The 13,753-nt window shown below is 45.9% G+C and overlaps 1 protein-coding gene across 1 annotated transcript in view; it reads left to right on the top strand.

Annotated features, from left to right (window-relative positions):
- The window catches only part of Loxl2 (lysyl oxidase like 2), an 83,195-nt gene that overhangs the window by 65,605 nt on the left and 3,837 nt on the right, over positions 1-13,753 (top strand). The window contains exons 9-11 of the mRNA XM_032918383.1: positions 1,187-1,349; positions 6,821-7,064; positions 13,322-13,437. Of these exons, the coding sequence (XP_032774274.1) occupies positions 1,187-1,349; positions 6,821-7,064; positions 13,322-13,437 (523 nt within the window). The remainder of the gene's footprint in view (positions 1-1,186; positions 1,350-6,820; positions 7,065-13,321; positions 13,438-13,753) is intronic.

Below are 13,753 nucleotides of genomic sequence, written 5' to 3'. Positions count from 1 at the left end.
ACACAGACATACACACAGACACACACAGATACACAGACAGACACACACACAGAGATACACAGACAGACACACACACACAGAGATACACACACAGATACACACATGCACACACAGAGACACAGACACACATACACAAACACACACAATGCAACAGATCTACTGGGTGGCTAATTTTCTTCTCTGACAGTTCATTCCCAAGACACCTGGGCCTCAGCTTGGGGTCCTAAAGAGCCACCTAAGACAAGCCCTAGCTCTGTATCTCTGCTCAGGGCCCTGGGTGTTTACTGTGAAGAATTAGAAGAATTTTGGAAAACAGGACCAATAGGATCTAGGTACAGTCATCCCTCAGTATCCCTGGGGGACTAGAACAGGACCCCCGTTATTAGAACATGATGATTCAATCCTCTCGTGTATTGGGGCTATGTTCCTTTAGAATCTACATATGTCTTCCCCTAAACTTCCTGTCTTTAGATGGTTTGCATCTCTAATATAGTGTAAGCCCTATGCTTACTGTTGTGGTATTGTACTTCTTGGGGAAAAGTAACTCAAAAAAGTCTATACATGTTCAGCATAGTCATTATTTTAAATTCTCTTTTCTTTTCAGTCCAAGGCTGTGAATCAATGGTTATAGAACTTAAGGAGAGTGGACCAACTGCCCATCTCTATAATTTACCTAAACCTGTATCTACCCATCAATCAGTAGACAGAGATTGATTTGGGTATTATTTATTTAGCTATTGTTGCTGAACCAAGTTGTCATATGAATAAACTTTAGAAACTTCCAGAGCACAGGCACTTATGTTCTCTTTTACACCTTTTACCTAAACACTCCCATCCCCCACACCTTCTCTGGTTTTCTCTATTGGAAACTTCTTGAAGTGTGAGAGTGTACGATAATAGTCAGTGTTCTATAAAGTACTTCCACTAGATTTAATTCCAGAAGTTGAATTTAATAAGACAGCTAATTATTGGCATACATGAATAGATTTCTCCTCTCCTGCAGAGCGAGGGTTAGTCCTAGAAGTTCACTCATCCTGTCACCAGCTAATCACATAGCTGGAATAAATGGCTCTCTGTGTCTTGGCCATCTCCATTTGGAAAATGGGATCATAAAACTGTGAGGGTTTTGTGAAACCAGAAGTTGACAAGGTGACCTGCTAATGACTTCTTTGGTTGATTTCTCCAGGAAACCTGGTACTGGCATGGAAATATCTTCGCCAACAAAGTGGTCATGAGTGGAGTGAAGTGCTCAGGAACGGAGTTATCCCTGGCACACTGCCGCCATGACGAGGAGGTGGTCTGCCCCGAGGGTGGGGTGCAGTATGGTGCTGGAGTCGCCTGCTCAGAAAGTAAGAACATCTAAGGGCTGCCTCTCACTCTTCCTACTGTTCCAGTTCTAGAGGCATTCAGGGAACCATCTCTTTCTCTTCCCAAGACTCGGGGGTTTCACAGTGTGTGCTCAGGGTGGGAAGGCACAGTGGATTCTGGGACTAAAAGGGACAAACAATACCGACTCCCCAAACACAGGACCTGGCTGAGGAAACAGGGAATGGCTAGTTTTAAGAATTTTCTCGATTTTAGTATCAAATGTCCAACAAAAGTGGCTTAAGGAAAGAAGGGTTTATTTTGTTTAAGTTTGAGGATACAGTCCATGGGGGTGGGGGAAGGAAGAGGAGGAAGAGGAAGCAGAGGGTCACATTTTATCTACAGTCTGGAAGCAGAGAGAAAGATGAAGGCTGGAGTTCTCCTTTCTATGTAGTCCAGGACTCTAACCCACAGTTTAAAGCCACCTGTGTTTAGCGTAGGTCTTCCCACCTATGGTGCCCTGAAGGCTCATATATTTGAATACATGGTTCCTTGGCAGTGGATTCTAACTGCCCTACACATACACTCTGTCTTCCTCTGCCTTTCTGCACTTTTTTTAGCTGCATTTCCTTCTACACCGCCATTACTAAATATGTCCACTTGTCCACATTTCTTCCATACTGTACGGATTATGCAGACTCATATGGGATATGGGGCACAAGGCTCATTGATTTTCTTCCCCCAAGCCAGGCCAATACTGTCTTCGCTTCCACTCCCTTGCTCAGTCTCCAGCATTCCCATTGCACATGAACCCAACATCTACATCTGCTACCAGTATATTTGGTAGCTTCATGTCTGCCTAATTTACCTCTAGATTACCAAGCTAAATGTAAACTATGTGTAGTTAACCTATCCTGAGTTCAAGGGAAGCCAACCTCCTCTCAGAAGGAGCAAGCCTGAAGAGTACCACCTCTCTGCTCGGTTCATCTCAGAGTACCTAGGTTCTCAGTGCTAACCAGGGAATCTACATCTCAGAAGAGTTACACCATGATGCTGAGGGAGTTTGGCATGTCCTTGAAGGGAAGGATTTGCCAGCTGATCTGGTCTCCTGATGGGAGTCTTCGCTCTGCCCACATCCCACCTGGATGCTGTGCTTAACTACCCTACATTCCACACCTTATTCAGTTGAATGCATTTGCTCAACAGAGGCTGCCAGCTCTAGGAAATGCTGGTGAGCTTGGTGTTCACTGAGACCCAGCAATGGGGCCAGGTCACCAGCAGAACTGTGGACAGCATGCTAGGCTCTCAAGAACTTGCAGGAGAAGTATAGGGATAGTTAGGAATTAAACTGGGGCTCTCCCCATATGCATGGTTAAGAAAGACTAGGGAAGTTAGTTTTTATTTGTTTCCCTTTGAACTTGGAGAAACAAAACTCCAGAGCATACTCTTGAGATGATTGCTGTGCTCTAGTTCCACTCCTGGTACTGGGATAAGTATCCTGATGAAAAGTAACAACGGAGAAGAGTGTTTATTTGGTTCATAATTGTAGTTTATATGTTGTTACTGCAGGGAAATCAAAGCAAGAACCTAAAGGGTCACATCCATGGTCAAGAGTAAAGAAAGACTAATGTACCTGTATTGCCTTCCTGGCTCTCTGTCAACCCTTCCTGCTCTCATACAATCCTGCCCAGGGAATGGTACCGCCCATCATAGGCTGGACCAACTGACAATAAGACAATCCCTGACAGACATGCTTGCTAGCCAATCTGATTTAGAAAATCCTTCAGTTGACACTCCCTTCTCCAGTGATTCTAGGTTTTGTCAAACTCTTAATTAAAACTCAACAGCAGCATGACATTCAACTGTCAGAAAATTGAAATCAGGGATTTCTGCAGCTGTTAGAAATCAGTCCTAAAGGACCAGTATTCTTAAACCTTTCCACTCAAGATGCCTGAGACAGTTTTACATGACTTTAACTACAGAGGTCAATAAGATAGGTACACAAATCAAACTTTTGCTGGTTATAAATCACACATTTATTTTACAACAGTTCTTTTGCATTCATATAACTTTTTCATTTGTTAAGGATGAAATCAAGTTTGCATGGCTAGGGTTCCTATTGCTATGACCAAAAGCAACTTGAGGCATAGTCATCCTTATCCCAAATCAAAGTTCATTTTAACATTTTTTAAATGAAATTCAAATCAGCATCTCAAGCACATGTTTGACATGCAACATTCTAACACAATACAATTTCAAAGGCATGCTGATGTGACATTTATTTATAAAGGAATGATAGGAGAAAAGTATTAAAAGTCTTTGTTCCTATCATTGAGTCATGTTTCTACAAGAACAGACAAGTCATGTGCAGGAAAAGCACTGTAACCCGTAACATATGGAAATCTTGAATATGCCCAAGGTGTTTTGGGCGATGCTGCCTGTGTGACATGTACAATGCTGTGTGTTCAAAACCCAAGCTGTAGTGAGGTCATGCAAAGCAACATAGATGGATGCTGTTAGAAACACCTCAGCCTCATTACACATTTGATTTTGGAATAATTCCCAGCCACTGTGTATCCAGAAACCTTTTATTGTTCCCAAAATTTTCAAGACCCCCGCCCCATATTCACTTACACAGCTTCGCATGGGGGTCTCAACCCAGTTTGTGGAATTAGGCCTAGGATATTGTGAGTTGTTCTCTGACATGAATGCTTTAAGCCCATGTTTTGTAGGACCCCTGCAGTTCACATTTGTAGAAAGAGCCCCCTACCCAACACATACACACACAATAAGGGCATCATCCTTTCTGCACAAGCTCTGTGCCATGCTGTAACGAAAGGAGATGCATAAAACTCTGAGAAACCACCTTCGCAATATGCATCTGTCTTAGTCAGGGTTCCTATTCCTGCACAGACATCATGTCCAAGAAGCAAGCTGGGGAGGAAAGGGTTTATTCAGCTTACACTTTCCACATTGCTGTTTATCACCAAAGGAAGTCAGGACTGGAACTCAAGCAGGTCAGGAAGCAGGAGCTAATGCAGAGGCCATGGAGTGATGTTACTTACTGGCTTTCTTTTCCCAGCTTGCTCAGCTTGCTTTCTTATAGAACTCAAGACCACCAGCCCAGAGATGGCACCACTCACAATGGGCTGGGTCCTACCCTCTTGATCACTAGTTGAGAAAATGCCTTACAGCTGGATCTCATGGAGGCATTTCCTCAAGGGAGGTAACTTTCTCTGTGATAACTCCAGCTTGTGTCAAGTTGACACACACAAAACCAGCCAGGACAATTGACCCCTTGTCACCTTGACACACAAACACATCACTATTAAGCCTCAACCCTTACTTTTTTATTCATCCCCAAGATCTAAATAACTTTAAGAATTCCAGTCTTTACAAATTCTTACATATTAAAATTTCAATCCCTTTAAAATGTCAATCTCTTTTAAAATTTAAAGTCTTTTTACAATTCAAGGTCTGTTAACTGTGGACTCCATTAAAATACTTTCTTCCTTCAAGAGGGAAAAAATATCAGGGCAGAGTCACAATCACAAGCAAAATCAAACTAACTGTCCAATGTCTGGGATTCACTTACGATCTTCTAGGCTCCTCCAAGGCCTTGGGTCATTTCTCCAGCTCTGCCCTTTGTAGCACACACCTGGTCTTCTAGGCTCCAGAAGTCTGTTCTCCATCTCTGCTGCTATTCTTGGTGGTCATCTCATGGTACTGGCGTCTCCAAAACATTGCTGTCTTCCGCTACAACAAGTCTCTCATAGATTCTCTTCATGGTGCTAAGCCTCAACTCCTTTGCATGACCTCTTTAGTCCTGGGCCACCAAGTGCAACTGAGACTGCACCTTCACCAATGGCCTTCCATGGCCTCTCACAGTGCCCAGCCTCAGCTGCTCTTCATGACCCCTTCATGCCTTCAAAATCAGTACTGCCTGGGTGACTCTTACACAGCACCAAGTCCAGCCACAGCACCAGGTACAACCTTGGCAATATTGGGAACACAGCCTCTTTGTACTCTCAGAAAACACTTCTCAGAAGATTTCACCTCAATGTTGCTGGTCTCTTCTTAATCACCACTAATTTCTTAGCTCCAACTAACCAGTATCAATAGTACCAGTAATGCAAAGGTTTCTATTTATATTGTTAACCACAGCTGATTCTTCAGCCCCAGCTAACCAAAATCATAGAATCCTGACAGTCAAAACAGCAACATCCCTGAAAATAATCTTTAATCTTCCCTCTGAAATTTCACAAGCCAGGCTTCCATCTTCTGTACTGTTCTCAACATTATTTCCAAGCTCCTACAGAACATTCCACAGAACTCTTAACATCGCAATGGCTCTTCTAGCTCAAAGTTCCAAAGTCCTTCCACAGTCCTCCCCAAAACATGGTTAGGTTGTCACAGAAATACCCCACTATGCTGATACCAATTTGTCTTAGTCAGGGTTTCTATTCCTGCACAAACATCATGACCAAGAAGCAAGTTGGGGAGGAGAGGGTTTACTCAGCTTACACTTCCATGTTGCTGTTCTTCACCAAAGGAAGTCAGGACTGGAACTCAAGCAGGTCAGGAAGCAGGAGATGATACAGAGGCCATGGAGAGATGTCACTTATTGGCTTGCTTCCCCTGACTTGCTCAGCTTGCTTTCTCAGAGAACCCAGGACTACCCACAGTGGGCTGGGTCCTCCCCGCTTGATCACTAGTTGAGAAAATGCCTTACAGCTGGATCTCATGGAAGCATTTCCTCATGGGAGGCTCCTTTCTCTGTGATAACTCCAGCTTGTGTCAAATTGACACACACAAAACCAGCCAGTACAGCATCAAAACCTTAAAAATCAGGCAGCTCTTCTGGAAATTTCTCTGCTACAAATTCATTTATGCTAGAGATATATTCTAAAAAGAAACACACACACACACACACACACACACACACACACACACACACACAATTTAGGTCCAATTCAACTACAGGATATTGATCACAGGCTTGTCTTTAATTTAAAAAAAATTCCAAGCATCCAAGATATAGCAACACTATAAGCTAGAAGTGGGTGGTGAATGAAATATTACAGAGCCGTAAAATAAATGTTGTAATGTTCAGACATCAACAGTAATGGGGCATTTTAAGGGGAATGGCATCAGTAGACTATAAATCTGCGTGCATGCTAGAAGAGACAGAGTCAGAGCAACGGTGAGCAATGTCTCCCACCGTGGCTGTTTTTCTGCTCTTTATTGTGGAGCATCTAAGGGGTCTTTGAAAATAGAGCGAATGGTCTAAGGAGCCCGTGGCTGCCTATCACTCACTATGTGTAAGCATTTTGCCCACCCATGCTGGTAACTGAAGGGGAGTGTTCAGAAGACTTCCAGCAAAGTGAAAGTGTAATTGGGAGTGACAGGAAGGTAGTGTGGGAGCCCTAGGCCAGCTCCAGAAGGACATGTAGAATGAGGATACTTTTCTCAGGAGTGCGGGGTTTCCTGTCTGACCCATGTCTGTCTTCCCCAGCTGCACCTGACCTGGTACTTAACGCCGAGATTGTACAACAGACCGCCTATCTGGAGGACAGGCCCATGGCCTTGCTGCAGTGTGCCATGGAGGAGAACTGCCTCTCAGCCTCCGCTGTGCACACTGATCCCACCAGAGGCCACCGTCGCCTTCTACGCTTCTCTTCCCAGATCCACAACAATGGCCAGTCTGACTTCCGCCCCAAGAATGGCCGCCACGCATGGATTTGGCATGACTGCCACAGGTAGGTCATATCTTCCTTGGTCAGCCAGTTACCCAGCCTGGTGTTCTAAATCCAGAACAGAGATCTAGAGTCAGCTCAAGAAGGCGTTGTTGCATGATCTAGGTAAAAGAGTAATCTGCGCCCCTGAAAGCCATTCTCCACTCCCAGCTCACTGGCTGCCCCTCCCTCTTTTGCTGAGTCCCTGGCTCCTGGCTCCAGTGATTTTGATCCTAGGAGACATGCTGATCTGAGTGCCAGTGCCCTCCAGGGACCTTGTCAGCAGTTTCTGAGTGCATGGACAATACATTTGTGCTCTATGGGGAACATTCTCCTATATAGCCTTGAACCCTCTGTTCATATAGACATATATTTTTGCACACTAATAATGAGGGTTTTTTTTTTTTTAGGTTAGAAATTAAAGGTAGCCTACAAAGTAATGGGTTCCATTACGGCATTTGTATTCACGTGGTCATCCTTTTAATGATTCCTTTCCCCTGTTGCCACTTCAAATCTCCCTTGCTCCTCCTTTTAACTTAGTATTTTTGATTTCTCTAAGAAGACAGGGGATACAGAGATAGGAAGGAGTTCCAGGACTCAGAGTCATGAGACCTAGTGTAAGCCTGCTAACCTCCTGATCAGCAGTCTGACATTAGGCCAACTGGGCCACATTGCCTGGGACTTCAGGGCTCCCTTCCAGCTCATCTGTGGCTGTGATCCAGGTGCTGTGAAGACTGGATCAGGACAGTAGAATAGAGGAAAGTCCTCCAGCCAGTCCCACCATGGTCCATGGAAGCTCCCTGGACCTCCTCCCTCCTATGTTCCCTTTACTCTTCTTGACGTGACTTGAATTCAGACATTTTGTTCTTAGTCTGGGCAAGTAGAGGACACTGCATGCATGTGGTTGGAAGAACAGCTACCATTGTTCCTTACATCAGGAATCCGTCTTCTAGAGGTTGACAAACTTCTAATAGATCTTGTTATCTGGGCTTAAATAATCCATCTGTGACAGGAAATGTTTGAACTAGATCATAGCCTTTCAAAGCAAGGCCCTTGGACTGCTGTATCCACCATCACAGTGAGATCCGGGGCATGCTCTGTGCCACAGCTGGCTGCAGACTGATGAACCCATATGCATTTCAGTAGGACCCCCCTCAACTCCCACCCTGAGGTCTGGGTACACATCAGAGACCAGGATGCTCCATCTAGGCTTCCATCCAGCTCTAACACCATAATGACATGAGCGGCAGTTACCGTAGCGTTTGGCCATTCCTGGTAATGGGTCATTGAATTCCATATAACTGCCCACGATAATGTAGGAAGTTTCAGTTCAGAGGTCTCAAGCCAGTCCGTCAGCTCTGAACTGTGATGCTTTCCTGACTGACTCTTCCAGACTTTCACCAGGGACCTCCTTTGCTTGCTTCTTCTTCATGTTATAAATTATGATCTACTCACATTTAAATCAGTTTGTGGATAGAGCTATACAACCTATTCGAAAAGAAAACACTACGATCCCATTTAGACTTCTGTTTTCCTTTGAAAAAACTAACTGAATGTTGTAAATATGCTAAAGCCCAAGGAATCACTTGTCTTTGCCACAGTCTAAGTTGGAGTATAATTAAAGTCTTGACAGTCTCAGTGACTGCTTTCCCATGTAGTGGGAAGCCAGGACAGCAGGAGGCCAGTGCTGCCTATGGGTCTATAAGTGGAAGGTAATTATATCCTAGTCTTACATATGGTGGCCCACCCAAGATTACATGGTAGGAGCCTCCAAGTGTCATATGCTTACCCTCAGTGCCATCAGTGTGTGCTCTAAAAATAGTCATATGGTGACATCATCACACACACACACACACACACACACACACACACACACACCACCTCAAACTTTTCCTGTGGTCCCTTTTTTCCTTTGCCTACAAATATTCTTGTCAGTGATTTGGAAGAGGAAGGTGGAGAAGAACATGCTTAGTGGCTAAGCATACTACCCTTAGACACCCCTGGTTTCTTGCATGTTGGACAGGGGGGGTAACACCCAACGTTGTCCTCTCACATGCATTGTGCCCTTGGTCAGTGACCTTGATGTAGTCCCTCTTCTGTCCCTGTGCCCAGACACTGGCCTCATATCTTCTTAACCAACATAGCATGCCACCGTTTTGACATGAGCCAGACAGTTAGACACAGGTATCTAACCATGACTATAAGATCCAAGGAACTTCATGAGACCCAGCACACACAAACTCTTAGTCCCCAGAGCTCTAGGCTCATTGGTTTTGTTTTGCTGCATTTTCTGAGACCATGGTGACCCTGGACCAAAAGCTATCCAAAACTGTCCTTGAACTCCTGATCGATCGTCCTGATCCTCCTGCTCCCAATTCCAAAGTGCTGGGATTACAGACATGAGATGCTCTGCCTGGTACTCTCCACGCTCACTGGGAAGATCTTTCAGGGAGCTGCCTTTGGCTCAGTTGGGTCTCTTGCCAAGGAGAGCTGGCCTGCCCATCCTCAACTCAAGAAACTTGTTTTCAGAAAGAATCAACACTCCATCTCAGCAGGTTTGCAGGCATTCTGAAGCCATGAATGGAGCCAAGCAGGAAAGCCATGGCTCCGATGAATGGGAATAAGGAGCAGCCACTCCCACATTAATTAATACTGAACGGAGGAGCAAAGCTCTACTCTTGAAGACCCTGAGCTGAATCGCAAAGATTAGTGCTCTTGAAGGCTTACACCATCTGGATATAGAGTCATCGGTGGTGCATTTATTGTATCCTTGTGACTTCAGAGCCAACGCTGGAGGAGCAGGGGAGTGGGCTCCAGCACAGGATATATCCCCTGGAGTCAGGAATGTCACAGAGGCTGAAGGGGAGCATCAGTCCAGCCAGTCTGCTTTCCTCATGTGCCTAGTAGCCCCCGCCCCAGGGTCAGAATCCACAGATGTAATGAGGCCTCTCATCTCACCATTCAGTAGGCCTGATACATGTGGATGTTAAGCTAGATCCCACAAAAGGACCCCTGCTTTTTATGGACATCCCTGATGGGACTAGGAAACACTGGAGTCTCTCTGAAGTGAGAAGAGCTCCTCAATCTACAGTAACAGTGTATCAAAGCATGTGGTTTTCCTCTGAACACACTGTGTCTGTCTTCCATCAACATTTCCATCCAGCATGATGTACTCTGAGAGGAGTGTCAGGTCTCAGGACACAGAGCCCTGGAGTCCTACAGTACAGGTCAAATTCCATTTTATCTAGATTACAAGGACTTCAAAACCCATTACAAGGTTAACCCATGCCTGTAAGTCCAACATTCAGTAGTCAGGTTAATGAATTTGAGGCCATATAGTGAGTCCAAGGCCATCTTTAACTAGTCTGTCCCTGGGTCAAGGAAAACAAGGGCTGGTGATATGGCTTGGTGGTAGAGCACCTAGTATTCCTAGCACCACAGGAGGGAAATTGAAACAAATAAATATAAGAATTCTACCAAGCACCAGGCCACACTCCCCTTGTTAGTATTCTGAGGTTTCTTCCCAAACTTGCAATTTCCAGTGCCCTCCCCAGGGCTCTGTCTATTCTTAGACTCTTAGCTGATTGATAAGGGGCTGCTGTGGTGCCCAAGACTTTTTCTCTTTCGTGCCTTCCCAGCACCCATCCAGCGTCTCGTGGCTGGAAGCCTGGGGAACATTAGACAGCTCCCATTTCTACCCCAGATCAGCTAGGAGGGACGTGTGCCCTCCAAGGGTGTCCAAGAGCTAAAGCAGACACACTTCAGGACAGAGGTCAGCAAGAAGCCGGGAGCCATGGTTTCCTTCTCAGGACCCATTCCTCAGAGGAAAACTGAAGCTGGAGAAGACTAAAATCCAGACCGAAGGCAGTCTGACTGCAGGAGGCTGCTTCACAGCAGGCTGTCTGTGGCTCCATCTGAATCCTGTTTAGACAACGGAACATAAACGTACTTCCCTGAGATCGTTCCAGCCGCTCAGCGAGTCACATAAGCCCCTCTCTGAGGGAGCAGACATTTTTCATTCCGTGAGTCAGACACATGTCTCATCTGCTCCCTGCGGGGAGCCAAAATAGACTCTCTCAAAGTCATCATTTCATCTGCTACAAAATGCTCCTTGTAAGGGCTGTCCACTGGCCCTGGCCCAGCACCATTTTACCCACAAATATGAATGACCTGGGGAAGTCCAACTTAGCAACTCCTGACGTTATTTATATAGCACGAACAAACATGGGAGAAAGAAGAGAACCTCTAATTTCCTCTGTGGAAACCCTTTGCATCGTCCTCTCCCCTCCTCCACACGTGGTGGAGGAAGCTCCAGGCTAGTCCGCTGGGGGATGGGACCCCAGGAACACTGAACACTGCAGCAGTGACTGCAGATGTGGGGAACAGTCGTCCAATGGCCACGACAGACAGTGAAAGAAAAATAACGTCCTTTGGTATAGCCCCGTTTGGACTCTTTCCTGTCTGTCCTTTTGTTTTTCCAATCCAGGGTCCCATGTACCTGGGTTGGCCTTAAACTCATTTAGGCAACTGAGGCTGACCATGAACTTCTGCTCTTCTTGCCTCCACCGCCTCAGTGCTGGCTTCACAGGCCACCATGACTGGTTTTTATGGTACCGGGATCGAACCAGAGGCTTCCTGCATGCTAAGGAAGCACTCTAACAACTGGGCTGCATAGACAGTTCTGTGTCATTTATCTTTTTTTGGTCCCCATCCCAGAAGTTGGCAATAATATTCTTGCTTTACCAAAGAGGGAACTTGGGCTAGGCATAAAGGAAGCCAGAGCTTCTGCCTCCACAGTTCCTTGGTCTTACAGGTCTTCCTTTACTAAATGTCCCAGGAGATGGGTGCGTTAGAATAGTTGCAGGTATAACACACATATAGCAGGTGGAGATGGCACTAGAGCCAGCCTGAGATCTTCTATCCTGGACCTGCATAATAGATGATTCTGGAAACCCCTTGGCTCCCCTCAGCAGCACAGTTCCCTTGTTAGTCCTAAACCAGATGTGTCACTCTTCAGGACATCTGTTCCCAATTTCTCTCAAGTGACGGCATGGGCCATCGTAAACAATCGGTCAAGGGAACTGCACCCGGCTTGTGTGAGCACCCCTGCAGCTAGCTCCCCTTCTACAAAGATCCCCAGAGATTTGCTTTACTGAGCTGCTGCCACATGCCTCTCTGAGAACCACCCACTCTCCATTCCAGTAACCTTCCATAGCCTTCCCTTTCCTGTTTGATTTGATCAATTTGAGGAGGATGGGATTGCTGCTCCTCTCCTAGACTAGAGTGCACATGTGTCACTAGGGTATACGTGTGACCTTCTCTGGGAACATGGCCTGTTTCTTTTTTTTTTTTTTTTTTTCTTTTTTTGGAGCTGGGGACCCGAATCCAGGGCCTTGCGCTTGCTAGGCAAATGCTCTACCACTGAGCTAAATCCCCAACCCCACATGGCCTGTTTCTTGGTGACTCTTCTCTGTAATTGCTGCCTCACCCTTTCACTTTTTATCTTCTTCCTTTTCTATATTCAGACTTTTTTAAAAAATAATAATGTGATCTTAAAATTAATCTGTTGTAATAGTTCTATACTAGTTAAAAAAAAATAACCGAGGAAATGAATCTAGAAAGGATTGTTTAGCTTAAAGTTTGGAAGGTTCAAAGCTCTGGTGTCCAAGGGCAGAAGGTGGTAGCACATCTGTGTGGGGACATGCATAGGGACAAGCACACCTGAAACCAGGAAGCAGAGAAAGAAAGGAAGAGACTATGGTCCTGAAAGCCCCTTTGATGGCATGTCCCCAGTCACGTAAGAGGCTACACCTCTGAACAAATCATAGTGTCCCAGTAGCGCCCCCACAGGAAAGACAATCTTACTACATGGGCACTTGTCAGACCTATAATAAATCTGGAGAAAGATTCCATGTGGGAGTGGGCAGGGAGCCAGTGGGTACTCAGGAAGGTCCTTGAGTATTACAAAGCTTATTTTTCTTGGGCTGATTGAATGCCATAACTGGGCTGTCATATCGATTCACTGACACCACAGTACCCCATGCATTAAGTTATGTCATTGCCACACTGCCACACAGGATCAAGGCATGGTAAAATGCCTGACAGCCTTGCCTGGAAGTTACTGTCTTCAATTTGGCCTTCCCTTCTCTCATTTCCTTCCTCACTCCTCTCCCTGCCATGCTTGGCCTCGGCTGCCTTGAGGCCAAATCACCAGCTAGGAAGCTGTTTGCAGGCAGCCATGGTTCCAGATACTAACAGTTGGCTCTGTTTCTGGCTCCCAGGCACTACCACAGCATGGAAGTATTCACTTACTATGACCTCCTGAGCCTCAACGGCACCAAGGTGGCTGAGGGCCACAAGGCCAGCTTCTGCTTGGAGGACACTGAGTGTGAGGGAGGTATGTTTGAAGGGGGAAGGTTGGGGCTTCACAGAACTTTGACCACTCCCACTATATTGAACACAGTCCACCTGGATGGGAGGCAGGCCCAACAACTAATTACACCACTCTAGGCACTACTGGGTGTTCATGTGGCCTCCCCCCGCCCCCCAGAGCAATTCTCACTAGTAGGGAGAGGGTTGTGTGGCTTCCAGGTGAGGTCTGAGCACTTGGCCTTGACTCACATGCCTCCCTGTCTGCTTGCCACGGACAATTCTTCCTGGGTATCCCAATACCAATCTCTTCTCCTCTAACAGCCTATAGAGCCCTGTGATGC

The sequence above is a fragment of the Rattus rattus genome, chromosome 12 (genome assembly GCF_011064425.1).
Source record: "Rattus rattus isolate New Zealand chromosome 12, Rrattus_CSIRO_v1, whole genome shotgun sequence".
Lineage (NCBI taxonomy): Eukaryota > Metazoa > Chordata > Mammalia > Rodentia > Muridae > Rattus > Rattus rattus.
Note: the sequence above shows the minus strand (reverse complement) of the source record. Positions and strands in the feature narration are given on the sequence as shown.